General features: G+C 45.7%; 1 protein-coding gene and 1 long non-coding RNA gene across 2 annotated transcripts in view; one reads left to right on the top strand and one right to left on the bottom strand.

Moving 5' to 3' along the window:
- Positions 1–21,482, top strand: part of LOC145393500 (uncharacterized) — a 145,669-nt gene extending 124,187 nt beyond the window's left edge. Inside the window, exon 3 of the long non-coding RNA XR_013896197.1 lies at positions 21,468–21,482. This is a non-coding gene — a long non-coding RNA (uncharacterized LOC145393500). The remainder of the gene's footprint in view (positions 1–21,467) is intronic.
- Positions 1–26,896, bottom strand: part of LOC145393498 (solute carrier family 12 member 8) — a 102,967-nt gene that overhangs the window by 45,707 nt on the left and 30,364 nt on the right. The window contains exon 4 of the mRNA XM_080267625.1: positions 10,938–11,169. Within this exon, the coding sequence (XP_080123751.1) occupies positions 10,938–11,169 (232 nt within the window). The remainder of the gene's footprint in view (positions 1–10,937; positions 11,170–26,896) is intronic.

Here is a 26,896-nt window from a genome sequence, read left to right as displayed (position 1 = left end):
ACGAAGTTGGAGAAGGTTAAGTGTTTGTCTGTTTGTCGACAAGATGTATAAAAAATTTATTGATGGATTTCAAAGAAATTTTGTGGGTATGTGGATCATGGTCCAGGGAAGAATCAGTTAAATTTTTGTGATTATCTGAGTTCGAGTCCCGGTTCAAGATTTTTTTTTTTTTTTTTTTAACATCTCAAAAGGTAATTATAAATGAAGTTTAGTTGAAATGTGAATCATAGGCCAAGGAAGAGCTGATTAAATTTTAATGGCGATCTGAGTTGTCTGGTATAGGTGTTGGCGCAGATATGCGCTCGCTGAGTGGGCTTAACTTGTTAGAATTATTTTGTCGTTTATCAGTTTGTGTCCCCATGTTACGGAGCAGAGCATATTAATTTGGCAAAGGATTTTCTTCATATAATTATATTAACGCCATCACCGTCCTCATATAAGCACAAAGGGCCTCATCTGGCCTTAGCAACTCCTTCTGCCCCATTCTGACTAATTCTTCTCAGTATTGCTACACATAAACTAGAGTCATACGTGCATTATTTCGTTATCCTGATATTATGAGACATTTATGTTGACTCTTCCCCCTTCCCTGAATCTCCTTGTCCATCACACTCTTCATCCAAATACTTAACTGACCTGTGTGTGTGTGTGCGTGCGCGCAGTAAATATATTACATTTCTAACATTATTCTTTCTCCATCTTCGTGTATTTTTATCCTGCGCATTCCTCCGGAACACACACACACACACACACACACACACACACACGACAGTCATACAGACGCTCGACTTGTGACATCTAAAGTGGATGACAGTTTGCTGTGGTCTGTCTGGATCAGAATGTATTCAGCTATTTGTCATGTATGTATACGTATATGCGTTTGTGTGGAGGGGAGGGTTCAGTTTTGTGTATTTTATTTTCTTATTTACAAAGAGCTGTGATAATAATGACGCAATGGTTCCCCCTGGGCCAGCTGTACGAATTGTGTGGTGAGATGTAGTAACTGTTAGGAAGGTGAGTGTGAGTGCGACAGCCAGGATAGGGTGAGCGGTGCTGCGGCCAAACTGGCTCCTTTAAAGTTCTGCACCTTAAAACTCGACACCCACCTCACTCACTCTAGTGCAACCTTGCCCATTCACACCTCAGCATGTACCTCACTCACATATTACTAACACTCGTACCTTTGCACCTCACCGCCTCACTCACTCACTCACATTCCTACTCACTCACTCATTCCTCTCACTATAATTTACTCATGTTCACCTCACTAGCACTCACACCACAACCAGTAGTCGCTACTCATCAGTACATTACCACATTCAGCGATCATTCCTACAGTTTGTCATTTACCACTATGCTTATCATTCAACACACACACACACACACACACACACACACACACACACACACACACACACACACACACACACACACACACACACACACCACATTACCCAACACACACACCACATCACCCAATACACACACCACATCACCCAACACACAACACCTCACCCAACACACACACACCACATCACCCAACACACACATCACCACCCCAAACACACCACCATACTTAACACACATACACACCCTCACCCAACACACACGCCACATCATCACCCAACACACATCACCTTACTCAGCGCACACACCCTCATCCAACACACACACCACATCACCACCCAACACACACCACCACATCACCCAACATACACCATCACATCAACCAACACACACCATCACATCACCCAACACATACACCACATCAACCAACACACACCATCACGTCACACAACACATACACCACATCACCCAACATGCATACCACATCACCACCCAACACACACGTCACATCACCCAACATGCACACCACATCACCCAATACACACGCCACATCACCACCCAACACACACACCACATAACCCAACATGCATACTACATCACCCAACACACACACCACATAACCCAACATGCATACTACATCACCCAACACACACCACCACACCCAACACACACCACACAACACACACCGCCATACACAACACACCATCACACCCACACACCCAACACACACACACACCACATCACCACCCAACACACACACCACATTACCCAACATGCATACCACATCACCCAACACACACCACCTCACCCAATACACACACCACATCACCCAACACGCACGCCACAATACCCAACACACACACACACACACACACACACACACACACACACACACACACACACACACACACACACACACACACACACACACACACACACACCACATCACCCAACATACACCACCACACCCACACACCCAACACACACCACCACACACACACATCCAACAAACAACATCACATCCACACACCCAACACACACGCCACAATACCCAACACACACACACACACACACACACACACACACACACACACACACACACACACACACACCACCACACCCAACACACACCACCACACCCAACACACACCACCACACCCACAAACCCAACACACACCACCACACCCACAAACCCAACACACACCACCACACCCACAAACCCAACACACACCACCACACCCAACACACACCACCACACCCACACACCCAACACACACCACCACACCCGACACACACACACCACACCCACACACCCAAAACACACCACCACACCCAACACACAACACACACCACCATACACAACACACACCACCACACACAACACAGCACCACACCCAACACACACCACCACACCCAACACACACCACCACACCCAACACATCACCACACCCAACACACACCACCATACCCAACACACACCACCACACCCAACACACCACCATACCCAACACACACCAGCACACCCAACACACATCACCACATCCAACACACACCACCACACCCATCACACCACCACTACCAACACACACCACCAAACCCAACACACATCACCACACCCAACACACCATCACACCCAACACACACCACAACACCCAACACACCATCACACCCAACACATCACCACATTCAACACACCACCACACCCAACACACATCACCGCACCCAACACACACCACCACACCCAACACACACCACCACACCCAACACACACCACCACACCCAACACACACCACCACACCCAACACACACCACCACACCCAACACACACCGCCATACCCAACACACACCACTACATCCAACACGCACCACCACACCCAACACACCACCACACCCAACACACACCGCCATACCCAACACAAACCACTACATCCAACACGCACCACCACACCCAACACACCACCACACCCAACACACACCACCACACCCAACACACACCACCACACCCAACACACATCACCACACCCAACACACACCACCACACCCAACACACATCACCACAACCAACACACACCACCACACCCAACACACCACCACACCCAACACACACCACCACACCCAACACACACCACCACACCCAACACACACCACCACACCCAACACACACAGCATCACCCACCACAACAACCAGCACACAAGCATGACACTCCTACATCACTACCGCCCACAAACATTGCTTCATATGCAGATGATACTGCACACCTTATCGCAGACACAGCATGCTCACCTCCAGAAGACCACCGTAATACAGTTGAGGCCTGGGTCGCAGACAACAGATTGACGGTTGCTTTAGCGAAGCCCTCCACAACGGTTGTATTTGTATATGAACACAAATACACTCATAGTGTCATACTTAACGATGTACCTATACAACGTGTCCCTTTCGCTAAGATCCTTGGAGTAACATATAACACTGGACAAACCTTTAAGGTCTACATACAAGACATAAAAAAGCGATGTACCCCCAGACTAAATGCACTCTGATCTCTTGCTAGGTCGAAGTTTGGACGACAAAAAGAAACACTCTCCCCTCCCTATAAGAAATGTATCAGATTAGTATTGCCCTACGCTTTCCCAGCATGGGCTCCCATCCTATCTAAAAACCCACAGCAAAACCTTGTAGGCAATAAAGAACAACGGCCTATATATCAACACTGGTTGCACGAATATAACTCTGTAGCTCATTTATATTCTGACGCTAAAGTCCTTGCTGTTGAGGATTATCTGGATATGAGAGGCACATAATTTTATGCGGCAGCTTGTGCCAACACAACTTTGTCATTATATGACTAAAAACACAATACAACTAGGCACGTAAAACCATCCGCACACAATCACTACTAGACCCAGTTCAACATCAACTCCAGACGCTTCTACACTAACAGTAATTAAACATCTTCACCTTCATTTCACAGGCAGGGCAATACAGTACCTCGATCAGGACACTATAATACAGCCCCTCCCACCCATGACGTCCAGTCATAGGAGGGATTAATAAATAGAGCTCGATGAGTTCACCTATTAAGGCCTAATCAGACACCAAGCCCCCACCCCCCAAGCTATCAGCCTGGATTTGGGTTAGGCGGAGTCACAGACGACATGTGACCCGCTTGTATATTTGGCTCACATTACACGACACGTAATTATAATGGAACACTGGTCAACATACGATACACTAAGACGGCACTGGGAACCCGTGGAACAACCCCATTGGGTTAACTTCGATCGATGGGTCTGCTTCGTCAGACAGACTAAAGTTAAACAACAACCGATACACACCACTTTACCCAGCACACACCACCACACCCAACACACACCACCACACCCAACACACCACCACACCCAACACACACCACCACACCCAACACACACCACCACACCCAACACACCACCACACCCAACACACACCACCACACCCAACACACACCACCACACCCAGCACACGCCACCACTCCCAACACACACCACCACACCCAACACACACCACCACACCCAGCACACGCCACCACTCCCAGCACACACCACCACACCCAACACACACCACCACACCAAGCACACACCACCCACCCAACACACACCACCACACCCAGCACACACCACCACATACCACCTCACCCATCACACACCATCACACCCAACACACACCACCACACCCAACACACACCACCACACCCAACACACCACCACACCCAACACTTACATCGAGCGTGCATTTCCCCACCCATCTTAGTTTTATGTACTGTAGTGCTTGTTCTGCATAGTAATGTTATGTGGTGCTGTGCTGTAGTATTATCCACTGCAGTGTTCGTACCGCAGTGTTATGCATTGTAATGTGGAGGACAGTAAGCTTGAGGTTGTAGTGTTGTATCTTGCAGGTTTGAGTGTTGTGGTGCTGTGTATTGCAGTTCTAAATATTGCAGTGTTATGTATTAAGTATTGCAGTGTTATGTACTGAGTATTGCAGTGTTATGTACTGAGTATTGCAATGATACTCTTATGCTTCGCAGTTTTGAGTATTGTACTATCATTCATCGCAGTATTTAGTACTGTAATATTAAGTATCATAGTATTAAACACGTAGCGTTAAGTATCGTTGTGCTATTTTTCTATTAAGTGTAGCAGTGTTAATCATCGCGGTGATAAGTATCGTAGTGTTAATCATCTTGTTATGTATCGTAGTATTTAGTATTGTACCGTTAATAATTGTAGCGTTATGTATCATAGTGTTAATCATCGTAGTGTCATGTCCTGCAGTATGTCGTAGTGTCAATAAATAGTACTGTTTGATAATGTGTCCTTTTTATAACATAGTGTCCTGCTCTTAACCCCTCACTACGATCAAAACAGTTGTGGATCTGTAACGAGACTACAGTGAATGTCATCGTGGTGGGGGAGGGGGGTAATGGGGCCATGTTTCCGATCTTTCACTGCGAGGATAACTGTTTAGCCGCATAATTTCCCCTGATGATAAGAAGTCTCGTCCTCGTAATGGAGGGGAGAAGTCTGTGTTTTCCGGCATCAAATTACTGCTTAGCGATGTGCAAGGCGCAGCTGTTGCCATCAAGCCCGTTTGTGTGCGTATGTAGCGGTGCAGTATGTATGTATCTACGTACGTATGCATGTCTATGATCTGTGTATGTTAACCCCTTCAATCCGGCGACGCATTTTATTATTCTCTTTTTACCATGTCTGGACAATTTTATTCAACTTGAGAAGACCCTCTAGCACTGAACGTCTCTCCAAAGCGGAATGACACTGTATGGTGGGAGCAAGAATAAAATACGAAATGCGTTGTCGGAGTGAAAGCTTTAACAAAAATATTTCATGAAAATGTGATCTGATTTGGATTAAAATTGACTTATTAGTTATATGTGGACCTGCGAAAATGTTATTCTTGGTGTGGAGAGAATAAAGGTTAAGCACACGGGTCAGGGCCAAAGTTCAGGGCGCGGCGTTACTCTTGAACGCCTGAATCGAATTGTATCAAAGTGGAATATATATCACGTGTCGGAGGGGGGAACTGATTGGATTTTGGTGCACAGAGTGAAGGTCAAGGTGGTGGGTCAATATTAAACTAAGGGTGCTTTGTTGTTCTGTTCTCTTGGCACTTTTGATCTTGCTGGCGTTCCTTATTTTCTTGTACCCATATTCGTCATCATTATGATTAATAATAATAATAATAATCTATTATTATTATTTTTTTATTATTATTATCATTATTATTATTATTATTATTAAACCGTGCTGAAAGAAAGATTATGGTATTTAAGGCTGCAGATCAGATGAAAATGGAAAATAGGGATACAGGTGAGCAGTGTTTGAAGAATGATGATGGAAAGGTAGTGGTGAACAGTGAGGATGTTAAAGACAACTGGAAAGAGCATTATAACCAGTTACTGAATGAGGAGTTTGACTGGAACAGGAAAGGTTTGGAGTCGGCGGATCTAGTGTTTAGCACCTTGACCTTTGATTTATGTTGCTACTGTGAGCAGGATGTAGTTGGGGAAGGCGGAGGGTAAGTGTATGTTGACTGATGAAATGCTGAAGGCCGCAGGAGACATAGGAGTGGGTTTACAGTAGTTACTGATTTCATGAATTCGATTATATATGAGTGTGTTGTCCCAGATGACTGGCTGAAAAGTAAGGCTAGAAATGTGTATAAGAGGAAGGGCGATGCCCTGGAAAGAGGAAATTATACAGGCATAAAACTTTTGGTCCAGATAATGAAGGTAAGGGAGAGGGTCCTAGAAGGTATGTTAAGGGAAAGAATGAATATTGATGAGGTGCATTTCGGGTTTATACCAGGCAAAGGGACCACTGATGCCTTATTGATTGTCCGGCAGATTCAGGAAAAAATATATAGGAAAGAAAAAGAAAGCTGTACTTTGTTTTTGTTGATTTGGAGAAGGCCTTTGACAGTCTCTAGGGAAGTGGTGAAGTTTCCCACCCACATTAGAGTGAATGGAGATTGAGTGATAGGCTTCTCGTGTTGACGTTCATCTGGGGTCAGTCTTGAGCCCCATATTATTTGTCTTGGTGCTTGAAGCTCTCTCACGTGGCTTCAGAAATGGACTTTCTTGAGAGATGTTGTATGCTGATGACTCGGTACTGATTGCAGAGAATGAAAAGGAGGTGGAGGAAAGATTTAGGAAATTGAGAGAGATAATAGGGCACAAAGGTTCGAGAGAAAATGCAGATAAAGCGAAAGTGATGATATCTAGGGATGGTGGTGGTACTGCTAAAGCAGAGGGAGTATGGAAATGTGCAGTTTGTCACAAAGGGTAGGAAGTAACTACACCGTGTACAGTGTTTGTAATTTGTGGGCGCGTAAGAGTTATCGTAATAGTAGAGGTAGGCTGTGAAATAATGTTAATTTCGTGTGTGCCTGACAATGTATGTAGAAACTGCCAGACGTGAAAGTACTGATCTTGCCTGAGAGTTTTTTGAGTGTGTGGAGGAATATTGTTATTTGGGGGACATGTTATGTGCTGGAGGTGGTTAAGGTAAGGAGTGGATGGAGAAAGTTCAGGGAGCTGTTACCTCTCCTAACACCGAGAGGGCTTTCCCTCCTTGCTTAGGGATCTTTGTATGCGGCATGTATTAGGAGTATAATGCTGTATGGTAATGAGACTTCGGCAGTAAATGAATAGAATATTCGTAGGATCAGACGTGCAGAAATAACAATGAAATAACAATGATTAAATTGATATGTAGTGCGTCCCTGAGTGCGAGACCTAGGGGGCTAGGATTGTGACTGATGTTGAGAGGCAAGATGGAATGTCTGGGGTTATGATGAGGAGAGGTAGATTAAGATGGACTGGGCATGTGGAGAGGATGGAGGATGGCAGTTGGGCACAGAAGATGAGAAATATGAACGTAGGGGGTAGGGTTGCGGGAGGTAGACCAAAAAAGACCTGGGACGATGTCATAGAGTGTGACCTCAGGGATAAGGGATTGAACAGGGAGGCTTCCACAGAACGAGCCGTGTGGAGAGACGCCTATTAGTTACGAAGACCAACGCATGCATGCTAGAGCTTTTATAAACGATAAGACGATACGAGCAATACAATTAGTAGTAGTAGTAGTAGTAGTAGTAGTATCATCATCATTATCATCGTCGTCGTCGTAGTCGTCGTCATCATCCACCCACATCCTATACAGTATATACAGTATTTGTTTTTCTCTTTCGTCTCGCCCTTTTCCATCCCAGTCAACTCTTTGTAAATACCATTCTTCCCTCTTTCCACGTTCTTTGTTCCTCCCCCCCCCTCCTTTTTTTTTTTTTTTTACATCTCTTCCCCTTTGTTCAGTCTCTTTCCTTTTCTTTCCTTTCTTCTCCCTCCCCTCTTCTTGTCTGTTCTCCTCATCCCCTGTCTTCTGTCTATTTTTATTTCCCTTCCCCCATCTCTCTCAAATACTCTTTATTCTTCCCTTCACTTCCCTTACCACACACAGTTTCATAGTTTTCTTCCCTTTTCTTACTTCCATTTTTCCTATACTCGTTCCACTTTAGCTTGGTCAGATAGTGCTATCTTTCCATCTTGAATGCTGAGACGTAACAAGAAATTTACCTTTGAATATAGTGCTAGTCACGAAAAAGTATTATGGAATGAACATCCAGTCTAAATACACAGTTGTCTTTCAGCCACTGAGCTACGAAATATGGGCAGCAGAACAACATTATATCTCCGCCAAGTTAAGAAAAACTATACTTACTTATCATTCCTGTGCCTCTCCTATCACCCCTTCCCCCGTCTCCACCATTTTCCCCTCCCACGCCATCGCCTTCCTCAGTCACCTTCCCTTTCCTCCAATAATGACTTTCCATTGTTGCTAAACTGTCATTTTTCCCCTTCCACCCACCTCATACACATTCCCTTATTTTGTTTCCCCCTCTCCTGCCCCTTTCACTGTCTACCTACTCATTCCCCAAACCCCACCCCTCCTCTCTTACTACCTCTACCACTGCCAAGCTATTAATTTCTCAACCCCCCTAACCTCCCCTTCCTACCTCTTTCACTGCCCACTCACTCATCTTTACCCCCACCTCACCTTACTCGCTCACTCACTTCCCTCACCATATTTCACTAACACTAACATCACTACCAGTCATAACTATTCAACACACACACACACACACGCACACACACACACACACACACAGTCTCTCATTCTTCTTCGCTGTGCTCCAATATTGACCTTCGTTATTGGTCCGGTCAGCTAAGGATGTGTTGCCATGACGACCAGCAAATGTCAACATAAGAACAGGTGATGCATTACCCGCGGATCCACAGACTGTTTTCTATTTGGAGGCCGGATAATGGAGAAATAAGACGACGAAGATAAAGTGCCATTGCGTCCGAGGGAGAAATTGATATTGTATTGCTCTGTGCTGCGGTGGACAGTGAGAGAGAGAGAGAGAGAGAGAGAGAGAGAGAGAGAGAGAGAGAGTAAATACAGTGGCAAGGAAGCTTATAACTATGGTCCACGTAGGCACCTTATTGTTTCTCACTGATCACTTTACCTTGATTTTTTTTTTTTTACATTATTAAAGAGAGCATTTTTGTTTGCATGGGAGACTTCGTAGCACTTCCTGTGTTGCGATTTTTTTTTTTTTTTTATCTTTTCCACGCTGTTTATGTCTTTCTGATATCGATGTAGCCTGCATAAGGAACATAGGAGAGAATATCAAGGTGTAATAAACAAAAGAAATATCTTAAGAGTTGTTACGAAAGCCTCACCCTGCCACCCAACCAATGTGGAGCCGAAGAGCAGGTGAGATGTAGCGTCATTGTGCAGTGTTCACAGTAGCATGTATGTTATCAGTATACTTTAAGACTGAGTTTGCATCAGTAATTAGGTGTACAAATGGTTATTAATGTGTTACGGCCAAAGTAATTCGCTGAAGAGGTATTACGAAGTCTGCTAAATCTAGGGGAATACGGGCCACTGTGAGCACCGCCTCGCTCTTCTAATGTGAGGGTCGGCCAGCGGTGAATGACTGTGATGTAGGGGATGATATTCACGTGATTCTGCAGCTCAGTCCCGACTGCGAGAGAGTCATGATGTCCTCTACGCCCTCGGTAGCCCTAGCGACGTAGTGACGTGCGCCGGTCATTGGTCGGATCAGAAATACCATTGGAGTGGTGGTGACCTTATGTGGGTGACGCCCACACGTGGTCAGTGTCCCTGGGTGGCGACACAACATGACTTTAATTGGTGAGAGGCGAAGGCTTGTGTCACCCCACCCCCACACCACCACCGTCGGGAGTCTGTATCTTACCCACCGTGCTAAACGAAGATGTTCCTTTATTTGTTGACTGCCTTACTGAGATCAGGGTGATGATGCACTGACGACAAGTAGATGGAAAGCTGCAAGTATAATGGAAAATAGTACTTTTCTGTAATTTTTGGCTTTACGTGTTGTGTGGTTGTGCATACGGATGTGCAGATATGTGTAATTTAATGCCTGCTGTGGTGTAAAGGCTGAGTAAAGAGGCAGAAAGGTAATTGTAAGTACGAGCATGACTGACCTTGTGGGTGAGCGAGGAAGCTGCCAACTATGAAGTCGAGAGCGGCGAGGACGACGAGCAAGAGAAGGAGGAACTGCACCTTGATGACCCACTTGACACCCGCCAGGTTGATGAGTGCCAGCAGCAGCAGCGCCGCGCCGCCCACCACTTGCTCTGCCCACTCCCAATCCAGCCCAGCCAGCTCCGCCATGGACTCGCCAAACCCCGTCACACACAGCGAGATGCCCACCGTCTGCCGGGCAACGGAGGCACAAGTAATGATGACTGGACATGCTCTCCTCTCACGCTTTCCTTTCTCACACTTGCACAGTGTTCCAATACCAGCATGACCTTTGCTTCTTTCTTTAGAGGTTGCACCTTTAAAACCTTAGTCAGTTTCGTTGAGTCATATCCTTCAAAATATATACGATTGTCGCTCATCACTTCACAATATACCTTTATAAAGGAATCTACGAGAGCAAGAACTTAAACTCTGTGCCACTGTCACACATACACAGCGTTCCCTCTCATCCTGCCACTCCATGGTGACGTCCATTCACTAATTACCTTCTGTAAGCCAAGCAGTCATGTGCCACAGAGGGGCAGTTAACCTCATGAACAACTACGTACCGGTAACAATGTTTTCTCGTCATGGCGGCATGTCTGACACGGAAGTTGACGACAGGTCGTCAAGTCACGCCCACTACCCTAGAACATTCATGCGTGACGACCACTGAGCCCAGACCTTTAGGTGGGAGACGACCAGCAAAACACACACACACACACACACACACACGCTCATCACCTAGCCGACCCTACTTGCATCCCTTTCCATTTTAAAGTTCGATTATTACCCTGTGCAATTTCTCATGCATTTTTAACAGCATTTGAACCTGAAATTCGGAGTCATGAAAGGATTTCGCTAAACACTAGCGGGATGGTGAAACAGTTTTAGTTCCTGATGCCGAGCTCCTAAAATTAATTTCACACGAAAACTTCCCAACATTTCTTACCAAAATCAGTGTAAAAAAACAGTAATTCTCGGAGGACTGTTGCTTGCCATGGCGCTACAAGAAAATGTTTTCCGCCCAGCAGTGTCAGGCGAAGGGGGGGAGGAGGGTGGGGAGGGGAATAGGAGACGCATGGAAAGGGAGAGGAAGGAGGGGATAGGGAGGCATGTGGAGAGGGTATACTAGCATGGAGGAAAGAGCACACTGGTAGTAACGGGGTGGGATGCATAAGGTGCTTAGGGAGTGAGAGAGACTTAAGGAAGAAGCAGAGAGAGAGAGAGAGAGAGAGAGAGAGAGAGAGAGAGAATTTCAGCGCAAGGGTGAGACCAGAAGGAGAAGAGGAAAAATGGCACAGGAAGGATATTGTTCTGGTGAGGGAGAGAATGCAAAGGAATACAAGACGCGAGGAGGAGTGACAGAGAGACAGACACAGAGAAGCAGGTGAAAGTAAGGAGAGTGTCTGAGATAGGCAGTGGTGGAAAGGGAAAAGTATTATTCTGACGAGGGAGAGAATACACATGAATACAAAAGGAGAAGAATACAAGATGAGAAACAGCCAGGCGTACAGAGAGGTGAGTGAAGGGAAGGCAAAGATTCAGAATTATGTAGTGGTGATTGGCAGGGAGGAAGTATTTTTCTGGCGAGGAAGAGAATACAGAGGAATACAACATGAGGGGAATACAAGATGACAGGCAAACAGACAGACAGACAGTGAGGTGAGTGAAGGGAAGGGGTCTACGATAAGCGGTGGAGGAAGGGGAAAAAAGGGTAAGTGATGAAAGGCGAATACGTGCTTCGAATAAGTAGGTAGGTAGGTAGGTAGGTTGGCAGGAAGGTAGGTAGGTAGGTAGGTAGGTAGGTTGGTTGGTACGGAGGGGACATGGGGACGTAGGAAAGATAAGGACATTGGCAACCACTCTCTCTCTCTCTCTCTCTCTCTTTCAGAATGAATACAGGAAACAAAATTGGAGGAGAATGCAAGAGGTACAAAAATAAGACAAAGACAAAACAGGGATGGAAATGAGAGAGAGAGAGAGAGGGGGGGGGGGGGAGAATGGTTGACTGGGAATAAAAGGGTGTAATGAGAGAGACGTCGGTGAAGGAGGAGGTGAAAGAGACGGGAAAATAAAAGAAGATAAACCGGATAAGCAAGGGGGTGGAAAGGGGGAGGGGGAGGGGGGAGAACGGAGGGCATTACCGCAGAGAGAGAGAGAGAGAGAAAGAGAGTGAGAGAGAGAACGCAGAAAGGAGAAAGGAAGGAATGGAGGGAGTCTGTTTTTTCCACTCTGTTTTCTCTTGGTCGTTTTATCCCGCTTCTTGCCTTCTCCATCTCTTTTATGTTTCTTTTATGCATTTAGAGAGAGAGAGAGAGAGAGAGAGAGAGAGAGAGAGAGAAGGAATTGCAAATACAAGTAGTACCTCAACATGTCTAACGATCCATATGAGGTTGCTTGGTACACACTGCTATTCTGCTAGTGAGAAGTGTATAATAAAGATGAAAGCTCTCCCCACCCACCTCTCCCACCTCAGAACGGGCATGGAAAAGGTTATGTACTTAAGTCGGGGGGGGAAACGTCAGGGCTAAAATTTTTTACAGAAAAAGAGAAAACATTCCTTCTACCATTACGTTAGGTCTAACAAAATTGTATCTAACCTTGCTTTGCCTGCTCTATCGAGGAACTGTCAGCTGCCTCTGCTGGTGGTCAGTTCCAAGTATTGCTGATCTTGTGTGTGAGGAAATTGCCTAATGTGTCATAGTGATAACACTTTATGTTGAGCTTCTGTCCTTGATTTGTCGTAAAGCTGCTGTTTAAACCATTATATATATATATATATATATATATATATATACACACTGGTAGTCTTTGTTTTCATGTCAGTGCAGAATTTTGAAAACCTTAACTGTCCGTGCAAGCGCCGTGTCTAACGAAATGAAGCCCAATGCCTGCAACCTTCGCTGGTATCCCTTGTGCTTGATGGATGGGATCAGTTTAGTAACTTGTGCCTGGACTCTTTCAAGCCTCGCATTATTTTTCTTCAGGCGACCAGGGCCCGAATTTATCCACTCACATCTCCCAGAATGATTCACAGCTGCGAAAAGTTCCTGGGAGTTATTTATCAACACTCTCAGGGAATCGCAACTGTGATGGAAAAATTGCGCATGTTTGTGAGTGTGAAAACATGCAACAGTTAGCAAAAGTACTTTGGCTATAGATGACTAGTTCGCTTTGTCTGACTGCTTATTTTTGCAGAAATATTCATGTAGAAGTGCAAGTTAACATATTGGTATGCATATCCTAACCTGTATGTCGGTATTCCCACAACCATCCATACTTATTTTCAAATACCAAAATTTGAGGTGTTCCCGGTTGCGTCTGTTTTAAAGAAGTTTTGCAACAGTTGCACTGTTTCTTGGCGTCTGGGACAATTATGGCAAACTGTAACTCTCAGTAAATTATGTTCTTTGTAAGACAGATATAAATAGTTTGTGATAATAAAACTATATTTGAAGTAGGTAAAGATAACATTTATTGGTCGTGATGGAGGCAGAGCAGAAAGAAAGTTAAAATTAATCCTTGAGATCCTGGTGAGGTCAAACTAGTCTCAGGAGACTTGCCTTGCTGCACCTCACCTCACCATACTCCCTCACTCATTCACTCACTCTCGAAAAATACACTGCATGTGTATGCATAACTCAATAACATTTGTGGCAACTCAGTTGTTTCAGAGTAAGCGATGATACCGTATTATCAGCAGTCCGCTGTTGCATTTTCCTAGTGGCTAATTATTTCAGTGTTACTGTCGTTTTGTATATGTAGTCACAGAGTGACTCCTGTCTGTTCTAGTAAAATTTACTCTTGAGCGAATTCAGCCACACGAATGAGGACGGCATGATCCAGACTTTTTTTTTTTTTTTTATAATTATCATTTTTCGTACATCAAAAATGTCTGGGCGAGGGTGAAATAGCAAGGACTGTGGATTCGAAGTTGTCGTTGGTTAGTCATCTTGCTTCGTCAAGCGCATGTGAGATGCTCCCAAGTCCTTGCGACAGCCACCAACCATTCCTGAGATCTCAAGATGGGAAAAGTCACAATGATTGTGAGGTCTCATAAATAGTTCTTATGATTTCTCACAAGTTTATAAAAACTCATAAAGACTTAGTCATATAGACTTAGGAGCCTTGTTATATACTGGCCAAGAACCACACATTATTTCAGATGAGGTCATACAAGAGAACTATACAGAGAGAGGACTATTTTTGTTTCGTTACCCAAACCGACTCCTTATATAACCTAGACCCGTCTGTGTTTTCTTTCCCCTTCGATGCTCTGTTTGTTGAACTTCAGGCCACTGGTGGTTCGTAAACCTAAACCTTTTTTCTAAGTCATTCCTGCTGATTGCACTTTCTAAGAAAGTCTAGTTGGTTCTTGGATTTGCGTGACCAATGTGCATCAGCTTGCACTTGTCTAGGATGAATGGCAGGCACCAACGTTAAGACCACTGCCCTGTTTTAATAAAGTCCCTACGTAGTTCTTCTATATTCTTAAATGAAGAAGCATTAACTCACAGCAGGTCGGCTGATGATGCCCACATCGATATCACTGATGTAACTGATATATGGACATACAATTGAACCTCGGAGCAGTCCACTTGCAAATGATGACCAGTTACAGGTTTTCCCTCTGACTTCCACCCTTTGACATTGGTCAGTCAGCCAATTCTCAATCCATGCTGCTAGTTCTTCCCGAATTCCCAGTTCACGAATTTCCGCCGTGAATCTGCGATGAGTTACTTTCTCGAATGCTTTGCGGAAGCCTAAATAAAAAATGTCAATTGTCCAGCACTGGTCATATTCAGAGAGAATGGTGTGACAGAATTCAGGTAAGTTGGTCAGACATAAGTGATGCCGCCTAAAACCATGTAGCAACTCAAACAGTAAATTCTATTACTTTAGATGTTCTGTAATCCTATCTGTAATTATACCTTCTGCTACTCTCCCAGTCACATATGTAAGGCTAATCGGGCAGTAATTTCCTGGAAAATGGCGATCTCCTTTTGTAATATAGGAGTCACATTTGCTTCCTTCTAGTCTGACGGAATTTTTCCAGTAGCCAGCGATTTATTAAAGATAGTAGCCAGGTGAGGAACCACCTGGCCACATACTTTTCGCAGGAATCTTGGAAGAAACTAGTCAGGACCGGGAATTTGTTGATTCTAAATTTGCCAAGCCTGTCAGACACTTCTGCCTCATTGCACTGAACATTCTTTTAAATCACAACCTCATGAGTAGTGCCTGGCTCTGGGATGTCATCTCCCAATTCTTTAGTGAACACCGATGAGAATTGAGAATTCAGGATGACTGATATTTTATATTCAAAGTTTTGCAAGGCCCTGTTTGCATCAAGCAATGGTCCAATCTTGTTTTAAATCGTTTTTCTACTGTTCACATAATCCAAGAACTCCTTGGGATTCTCCTTGCATAAGGATGCCATCCAGAGTCCCTCATTGTGCATACCCCTGTCTGCAAGTGAGTGCACCCTCCCATGCAGATGTACTGTATGTAGTCATTATGGATTGCAAGACTACCAGCGTCTTTTAGCTTACGGTATGCTGTTTTTTCTTACTAACTTTTGCCGCTGTCACACGTGTGAACCATCTGAGTTGGGACAGTTGTGGTCCAACTGCCTTTAAGGGCACAAACGTTGACTGTTTTGTCATAAAATAGTCTCTGAATGAGCACCAGGACTCACTGACATTATCTAATTTCCATATGCATCGCACACTCCCTCTATAGTGCCACTGAAGTCTGCTCTCACAGTCAGGTCTATTACGTTGCTGAGCCTTGATTTCGACACTGAGTACACGCAGGAAGAATCTTACTAGATTATGATCACGTCCTCCTAATGGTTCATTTACACTCAAGCTGGAAACAAGGTCATTTTCGGTGGTGAACACTAGAGCTAACAGGTTCCTCGCCCTTGTCGACTCATTCACTCACTGGGTCAAGAAAGTTTCATCAGCAAAGTTGAGTCCTTACTGCTACATCTCCTGAGTTATTTGGCCAGTTAATGTGACAGTTGGAGTCACTTAAGATAACTGTAACCTTTTCCTCTATTACGTTGCTGACTTTATTATACAATCTGCCCATACCATTAATGAGCTGGAGTGGTTGACGTTAGACAACAATGAATTTGTATGCACCTGATCCCAAAGTGCTGTCCACACCCAGCGTCTGATGATTTGATCTTACTCTGCAGGTCATAAGGATCCAGGCAGTCACGGACATACAATGCTAGTTTAGTTGCCTACCTCTCGGTCAGGCTGGTCACTGTGAAATAATCTAAAGGTAGGGATCTAGGATTCAAGAAAATCACTCACATTTACATGACTCTCTCCTTCTGTAGTTGTTATTATATTTGTTCTCTCAGTCCCTAGTTTTATTTCTGAATATCCTAGCATTAATAAGCCCTGCTTGTGGAGAGTCAGTCGGCCCTGACCGACCCCTTACCTTGACAGGTTTCCCGAATGTTTGGAGTCTACCTGTTTGAAAAGACAACGGAAGATGATGTTGCCAATGAGCCCAGTTGAGGTGTCCGGACGCCTTGTGTGGTATCTCCTCCCTTTGCTTATTGGACACTCCAAGTGGGTTTCTTCTTTTTGATGCCACCCGCGAAGAGGACACTGCAGGAGCATGACCCTTTTTCAGGTGGACGACGCACCTCTAGCAGGGATTGACCTTAAGATACGATAAAGGACCTGGTCCCCTCTGTCATTCAGCATTGTCTTTCCTCCAGGTTGTTTAAATGGATTCAGTATGGCAGGTACAGATCCGGTTTCCCACTGACCACATCATTTGGGTCAATAAACTGCACACGAGTAGGGATGCACATGTATGAAGCCTCTCGTTGATCCCCGTGGCCTTCTAAAGTGCATGGTTACTGGTACCAAGTCAGGGCATGGCACCTGTTAAAGCTACCCTGTCAGTATTTAGCTTTAGGTTATCCTCCATGTGCATTGCTTGGAGCAATGTCCTCAATGTTGCCGTTATCCCCATTCTTAAGGAATAAGTCATTTCCAGTAACCAGAGAGTTCTCCAATTTCTAGCTCTGATCCCTTCTACTTATTTCTCAACCTCTTTAGCCTTCCATCCTGAAAGACACGTGAAAACCCCTTTTGTTCCTCCCACAGCTCCAGACTACTTTTCTTGAATCCTTACTTAAGAACCAGCCACCAATATGGCTTCCTACTCCTCCTCCCTAGGAGGAAAAAAAGCATACTTACTGACCCTTTGGACAGGTATACGCTGCATTGTTTTTTGTCACCTTTGCCTGCGTTCAGCCGTGGAACCTTGGTAAACCCACCAGAGCCAACCTTAACCCAACATGGCTGGCTGGCAAGCACTGGGAAACTTCAGGTTTTATTGACTCCCACTGCGTGAGTGCAGTTCTACCAGATCTTCTATCTTTCTTCATGTTTCTTTTTTTGTTCTTTTCCTTTTTGTTATTGTCTCCCATTGACCTAAACACAACCTCTATGGTCACCTCTGGCACATCTTTATTGCAACCAAGTTGACTGAAAGATCCTGCCTTCAGGAAGTCTGCCACTTCCCACAAGAGTTAATGTTGTTCTTTTATATATTTCACGTCCTTCTCATGCTACCATCGCAGCATGCGGAAATCACGAGGCACAGGGTGTCCTGCGAGGTCTTTGTGGCTCGCACCAGAAAGGTCCTCAGTACACCTGTGAACCTCGTATCGTACTCGGGATATAAGCTTTCTAGCTTATATTATTATGATTATTATGATTATGACCTGAGTACAGTAATATCAAAAGAAACTGAAGAGAAAAGAAGCGCTGTCGAATAAACTGCAGATCGTCACCGTATTCTGAATTAATAGTAAAAGATTTAGTTCATGGAAACAGATACTGTTGAGTTAGATGCCTCTAACACAAGGAGTAGCTCCACCAGGGTCAGGAAATGCCATTGTGTGACTATTCGCATGCCTGGACCTCTGTTACGAGTTAAGCCTTCTTAACCCTGCCGCAGGCTCATCAGTCTGGAAGCACGTGTATTGTCTTCACACTCTTGTTCCAAAGAACGGAGCCAGTATAGCTACCTAGAGTAAGGCTGGTAAAGAAAGAATGAGAACAGAAATCGGCTCAGCCAACCGAAACGTCCATCAAATCTCTCCTGCTCTCTAGGGTCTGGCCAGTGGCACCTGTTACCAGGCCTTCCCCATTTACTGTAGAGGCACGCAGATGCCCTTCCAGCAGAAACAGGTACCTGAAATATTCCATTTTATAGGCGGGAAAACCCACAACACCTGCCCCTGCGACACATAGATTATACCAGCAAGTTGCCCAACAGACTGGCTGCTGTGGAAGATAAGCCCAGGACCAGTGGTCAAGAAAAAAGGGATGAGAGGACCGTCGATAGCAGGAAATCAGATATTCACCGACTACTGCCCCCCGATAAAGGGTTGGGATACCATCCAAGATTGCTGACCTCTACCTGCTCCACTAAATGATAGAGATGTACCGATACCAAAATTCTGACCGATACCGATACCGATACGACAAAATTTGACCGATGCCGCTACTACTACCGATACCGCTAACACTGAGGGAGGGTGGTGCCTGCCGTCTGAGCGCTGTGCCAGGGCCCTGAGCCGCTGATGCCAGGCTACCAACCTGTCTCGTACATGTCCATGGTGGCAGATGTGGCTCATTACCAATTATTGTACAGTATTACTACGCACCATGGACTCAATATCATACTAAATAATTGGATATTACCAATATTTTTTATTTTTTCATCCCTATAAAACATTCAAATTCTGTTTAACAAAATAACTTCCGGTGAGTGATATGGAACGCACTAAACTCCTTTTAAGTATCGGTAGTATCGGCAGAAAATCAGCCGATACTGATTCAGATACCGATACTCTAAAAATGGGCCGATACCAGCGATACCAATACCGATACCGATACATCGGTACATGTCTGCTAAATGGCCTCTGGATTAAGATCATCAGGCCGTTAACAGGCTTCTTTTTCGTTACGATGGGCATCTAGTAACCCTCTTCACTGGGCAACACGAGTGGCATTGCTAGTGTTGTCGCCGACGGCCCAGCCATGAAACAGGTAGTACAGGATTACATGGTACCCAATACATCAGCTCTTATCTGGTGTGTGTGTGTGTGTGTGTGTGTGTGTGTGTGTGTGTGTGTGAAACAGAGAGAGAGAGAGAGAGGCGAAGTAAAGAGAGAAAAACAAGAAATGACAGAATGTATACAGAGGACACAGGAGAAAATACAGAGAAGGTGGAAGGAGAAGGATGTGTGGAAGAGAAATGGATGAGAGAAAGACGATGAGGCTGAGAGATAGAGAAGTCATTAGAAAAAGACTGGAAATAGACGAGGAAGCAGAGAGAGAGAGAAAGAGAGGATAACATTGATGGAGAGGGGAGGAAGACGTGAATAATAGATAACATGCAAGATGGAATGGAGAAAGAAAAGTAAAAGAGGAAGACAGGCAGGCAAGGAGAGAGAGAGAGAGAGAGAGGGGAGAGAGAGAGAGAGAGAGAGAGAGAGAGAGAGCAAGTATAACAGCAGAGGTAGGCAGCACTAATTGGATGTTATCATCTCCCTCCCCCCCCCCGGCTCTCCTCTTACGGGGCTATCAAGGGGGAGAGAGAAGTGGAAGGAAGGAAAAAGAAGGAAGGGAAGGAAGGAGGAGGAAGGAAAGGGGAAGAGGGAGGGTGCGGAGGAGAGAAGTAGGGTGGAAGGGATGGAGAGAGGAGGGAAAACGAGAGGGAAGAAATGGGGAGAGGAAGGAGTGAAGGAAGGAAGAGAAGGTAAATGAGAAGAGGGAAGGATGGAGGTAGAGAGAGGAAAAGGAAAAGTTTGGCGCGGAAGAAAAGAGAAAGATGGAGAGAAAGGCAAAGAGAGGGAGACGGAGGTAAAGAGAGAGGAAGAGAGTGAGCAGGGAAGAGAGAAAACAGCTGAGGGTGGAGGGAGGAAAAGCATGATGGATGGAAGAATGAAAAATACAGTAGTTGAGAGAGAGAGAGAGAGAGAGAGAGAAACAGACAGACAGACAGAGGAAAGGACTTGGGAGAAAGGAAGGAGAGAAAAGGCGAGTGAGACAGAGAAATGGGAAGGGGGTGGAAGAGGCCAAGGAGGGGAGGGGAGGGAGGGAGGGAGAATGAAAGAGGGAAGGAGAAGGCCAAAGCGGTGGAGAGAAGCACTGAGATAGAGGGAGGGAGGGAAGATGAAGGAAAGGAGGAGGAAAAAATTAAATGGCAGTAGAAAAAGTTGATGGAGGGGCAAGAATGGAAGAGGGTAAGAGAAGAGTAAAGGGAAGGAAGAGGAACAGGAAATGAAAACAGAAGGGTCAAGTGATGGAGAGAGGGGAAAGAAAAAGGGTAGAGGAAGGGAGGAGGGGACAGGAAGGGACGTAGGTAGAAGGAAAGTGTGTGTGTGGGGGGGGGGGGAGAAAGGCAAAGGCAGAGGGAAGGAAAGAAGAAGGGAGGAAGAGGAAACAAAGGAGGGGAGAGAGAGAAGAGAGTGAGGTAGAGGCTAAGATGGAGACTGGAAGGAGTGGGGGAGAACTGAAGAGGCAGCGGCGGAGGTAGAGAGAGAGAGAGAGAGAGAGAGTGAGAGAGAGAGACTAACAACAGATCACTCGGAAAGTTTACATCGGGAGAGAAAGGGCGAACAGAAAAAGTTAATGCGAAAGGGTGATAGGCCGGGTAATGCAGGAGAAAGAGAGGAAAAACAGTGGTGGAGGAGACAGAGATGGAGGAGGGTAGAGGGAGATAAGAGTCAGAGAGAGAGAGAGAGAGAGAGAAACAAGGTAATGGGGGAGAGGTGGAGGGAAAGAGGAAAGAGAGGGGGGAAGGGAGAAGGAAGATAGAAACGGAGGGAGAAGGGGAAGAGGAGATAGACAGAGGAATAGGTAACAGGGTAATGGGAGAGTTAGAATCAAAGGGTGAAGAGAGACAGAGCTGAGGGGAGAGAGAAGAAAAGAGAAGAGCTGAGGGGAGAGGGAAGAGAAGAGAAGAGCTGAGGAGAGACGAGAAGAGACAGAGCTGCAGGGAGAGAGAAGAAAAGAGATAGAGCTGAGGGGAGAGAGAAGAGAAGAAATAGAGCTCAGAGGAGAGAGAGAAGAGAAGAGACAGAGCTGGAGAGAGAGAGAGAGAGAGAGGAGAGAAGAGAGAGAGCTGGAGAGCGTGAGAAAAGAAGAGACTGAGCTGAGGGGAGAGAGAAGAGAAGTGACAGAGTTAGAGGGAGAACGGGGAGAGGACACTGAACCAGAGGGAGGGAGGAGGGAGGAGACAGGGCCAGAGGGAGAGGGGAGAGAGAAGATAGACCTAAAGGGAGAAGGGAGAAAGGAGATAGACCTAAAGAAAGAAGAAAGAGGGGAGACAGCGCAAGAGGGTGAGAGAGAGGAGAGTGGCGGATGTGACGACAGGAATAAACGATGGAAGAAGAAGAGGAGGATGTGGAGAGAGGGAGAGAGAGAGAGAGAAAGACATGAGGAGGTTAAAAGATAATAAGAGAGGAAAGTGAAAGACAGGAAGGTGGGAAGGGAAGATGAAAGGAAAGGGAGCAGAGGTGGGAAGAAGGGATGAAAGATTGGAAAAAAAGAAAAAAAAATACAGAAAGATGAACGTTGAGTCAGAGGATAAGGAGGAATAATTTGGAGAAGCTGGAGGAGAGATAAGAGGAAGTGGAGGGAGGTGACGTCAAGGAAGAGGAGAAAGAAGGAAAGGGAGGAAGTAGACGTGACAGATGGACAAGGAAAAAGAGGGGGGAAAAGAATTAGAAAATTAGGAAAGGAAGGAGGTGGCGAAATGGATGAAGAGGTAGAGTTGAGAAGGAAGGAAGGGGGGGAGGAATGGCGGAAGAAGGAGAGGCTGGAGAAGAGATAGTTAGAGTGGGCAGGAAAGACGATTGGAGGGGGAGGGGGGAAGGGAAAAGGAGAGTGGGGAGGTATGGAGGCGCATGGGGGATTTGGGAAAGGAAGGTTGGATAGAACTGAGACAGAGAGAGAGAGAGAGAGAGAGAGAATGGAGGAAGAGGAAGTTGACAGGTAAGAGAAATGGAGGGGAAGGAGGAAAGGAGTCGGGGAAATGCAGAAAGAATGAGAGGCTGGGAAGAGGTAAAGAAAGGAGGATGTAGAAAAACAGGATAGAATGGGAGACTCTGTAGATGAAACGGAGGAAAGATTGGGAAGGAGGGAGGGGAAATGGAGGAGAGGAGGGCCGTGGAGGAGGGGAGAAAGGAGGAGAGAACAGGCAACAAATATGGAGGAAGAAAAGAGAGACTGGAAAAGGAGAGAATGACGAGACGAGAAGAGACACAGAGAAAAGAGAGAACGAAGAAGATGGAGAGGAGGAATGGAAGGTAAGAAAAGGAACAGAGGAGACATCAGAAATCTGTTAAAAGACAAAAGGGAAGGGGAAAGAGGGAGAGGAGGCACTGGGGGTAGACGGTGGAAGAGAGGAGATGAGAAGAGAAATCGGATGAGAGAGAAGAGAATGGGGGATAGGACAAAGTTAACAGATAAAGATAAAGAGATAAAAGAAAAGAGAGACTGAGGACGAGGGGGGGGGGAGGTAATTGAACAAGTAGTGAAGAAGAGAAGAGAAAACAGGTAAAACAGAAGAGAAAAGGTGGAAAGCGAGAAGCCAGGTAAGAAAGAGAGAGAGAGAGAATACCGCACGGGTAGTTTAACAGTCCTGGGGGATTTTCAGGCCTTCCTTGATTACCGCCCGCCTCTTTGACTCGGGTTTTTTTGGGGGTATTTTTTCCTTATCTTGCTGAGTTAGGTGTAATGACAGAGAGGAGGCGGGAACTTAATCCTCTGAGCTTTTGGAGTTCATTTGTTTTATTTTTGTGTCCTCCGGACGATTTTGTTCAGCTCGGGAGAAGTTTCGAACTGAAGGGGTTGGACATAGCCTTCAATGACAATGGCTTTCGTGGCGATTTTTTTTTTCTTTTGCCGGGGGGAGGGGGGGGAGCCCCAAAACTTCCCTTGCATTTGTCAGTAAGGGAGCCTACAGGACCCGGTATGTTTACTGCCAAGTTCCATCCTTGCTGACCTGTTCTCGCTGTCCGGTGCATAATCAATCCGATGTTTTGTTCGGTGCTTCATCAGTCCTCAGACTTTGAAACTAGGTGCTCATTGCTTGACATTTAGTGTTACCCGATAGCCCTTGAATACCAGTAACCCTGACCTTGAGTAATTGTTTCTTGACTTTATGATTCTGTCTATTCTGAATCTCCTATCTTGGTTTGTTTGGCCTCACAATCTGCATGTTTTCTGTGTGAGAATTTAGCAATGTATCCTCTTTAAATACCTTCCCCGCAGCAACTGTAAACCACATCTGCTACTGTTACAGAGCTGCAACATATAAGTTTCAGGGAAGGAGAATCATTCCGCACACACTTGCTGCTAGAACTGCTGCTCTCTCACCAAGACACATCTGAAATTATGCCTGAAACACGAACGGTATACGGTATATAAACCTGCTGAGTCCGCCGCTGTCGGTGAACAGATTGGTAGTATCGTATTTATCGAATATTACTCGTGTTTATATTCAGAGGTTCACTCCCTTCACATCAGTACTAGGCTTAATTCCTCAGACAGCCCTACTTTCCTCACACCTCGGTACTATACTAAGGTTATGATGTGCTGTTTTATTCGTTTTGTAATTTGTTTACTATGTTTCTTAATTCTAATGCTTTGCTTCGTCAGTTTGTTATTCACAGGTGTACTGCGTTTGAGTCTAATCTCTATATACCTGCACTGTACTTCCATATCTTCTCTCTGCTTTCCTAAGTTCCTTCATTGTTATCTTGTCTTCACTGTACTTGAGTGCTTCCCTAACTTCACCGTACTTCCAAGCCTTCACTGTACTTCCATTGCTTCAGTTATTTCCCTGCCTTCACTGCATTGTCTTACCACATTACATCACTACTTCCATTGGGTTGTCATAAATTCACAAATAGCTGCGCCTCCATTTCTTCTCATACTTGAAAGCACATATATAAAATCAACAATTCTTTGAGTCCTAAGCATGAAGTCTTACCTACAGGACGGGTGAAGGTCAGAATAGAAGAAGGAAGAAAGACAACGAGAACCGCTAATAGGCTTTACCCATTGACGGGGTGATGCTGTACAAATGCTTGGCCATATTACGAAATTAACGAATGATATCGAAACGTATACTGTACTCTACGCTTGACCTCTCTCTCTCTCTCTCTCTCTCTCTCAATCTGTCTATCTATCTGTCTATCTACCTATCTTGTGACAGATTGCAATATGTCGTCAGTTTTCCAGACAATCCTTTTAGGGGATCGTCTTGCCCCCAGTGGTTACGCCAGTGGCTGGGTTCTCCTAAATCGAATAAAATTGTCCGTTAGCAACAGGAATAAAGTCAGATTGAATTAAAGCTGATGTTGTCGGGCTGAAGGGGTTAGGGAGTTAATTGCATTCTCAGTCTTACCCCGCATCACCCGACCTGCACACGCAGCCAAAATATCACACGCTGCCTCACCCCAGCGCGCCCTCCCTCCCTCCGGCCAGACCACAAGGGAGGGGAGAGACAGCCACAGGGAGAAGGGAGAGGGGAGATAGAGCCTGAGGGAGGATTTGTTGTTGTTGTTGAGTAACCACGGTCTGTCTGGCCGGGCAGACCCACTGACCGCAGGCAAGCAGCCGCCTCTGCAGGGCCGTCCCGTGCAGTGAACAGATGTTCCCTTGAGGTGGACAGCCCCTTGCCACAGTGAGGCACGGTAAAGAGTGTGGAGGTTTGGTTCCCCGATGGACGCCACATCTGCGTCTTTCAGTTCAATTAACAGGGGTAACATAGTGAGCTCCACATCACCCCATTCTTTCGTTATTTGGTTATCACCCAGCAATGTGAATGGTTTCCTGGGTTATAGGAAGCCACTAGGCCTGCCACTCAGTGTACTGTAGAGCCACCTGAAGTGCAAAGAAGAGTAATAAACAGTGACAGGAAGAATGGGAAAAATATGGAGAGAGGAGGGCAGACACGGGAAAAATGATAACGGTAACGGAAGAAGCAGGCAGCACCACATCGTGAGTGACTGTGGGAGAGGTTGACAGCACAGGGACAGAAGGAGGTGGGAGAGACAAGGGAGAGGGGGAGGGACGATACGTTCGGAGAAATGAGAAAGAAGAACCAGAGCCAGAGGACGAAGGGAAAAGGGAGAAAGAGCCAACAGGAATGAAGAGAAAGTGAGCCAGAAAGCGACGGGAGCGAGGAGATGGAGGCGAGGAGAGGAGAGATAGAGCCAGAGAGAGAGAGAGGCGAGAGGAAGGAAACAGAGACAGAGGGAGCACGGAGAGATGGAGACAGAGCCAGTGGGAAAGAGAAGAGAAGAAAGAGCCATAAAGAAAGAAAAGAGTGGTGGAGACAGTGCCAGAGGGAGAGGGGAGAGAGAAGAGCCAAAAAGAAAAAAAGAGAAAGGAGATGGAGCTCGAGGGAGTTGAAAGGTACAGTATCATGTTAGTGAAACCTGGGTAGCTTGGACCGTAGGCTTCATCCCCGGAACCATCCAATTATGAGGCCGCACTGGATTGGTTTCCACTTTGGGCCGTGTGTGTGTGTGTGTGTGTGTGTGTGTGTGTGTGTGTGTGTGTGTGTGTGTGTGTGTGTGTGTGTGTGTGTACACTCGCATTATACCCACTGATCATGCTATTCATTCTATCTTCTTGCCTTCACTGACATCACTCCACTTTTCCCGGCATTCAGTAACATTATTCGTTCTCTCCGTCTGTTCGTTCCCTCCGTCTCCCAGCCTTCACAAACATTATTCCTTCCATCCGCCTCCCAGCATTCACCAGCATTATTCATTCCGTCTCTCAGTGCCAGAATGATTCACCCCGGGTTAGAGCCAAAGCAAGTGATATTAGCAGTCATTTAATCAAGCTAA

This window comes from Coenobita brevimanus, chromosome 24 (genome assembly GCF_032717465.1).
Source record: "Coenobita brevimanus isolate Jiangsu-jjx chromosome 24, ASM3271746v2, whole genome shotgun sequence".
NCBI lineage: Eukaryota > Metazoa > Arthropoda > Malacostraca > Decapoda > Coenobitidae > Coenobita > Coenobita brevimanus.
The sequence above is the reverse complement of the archived record's forward strand: the minus strand, read 5'-3'. Positions and strand labels throughout refer to the sequence as shown.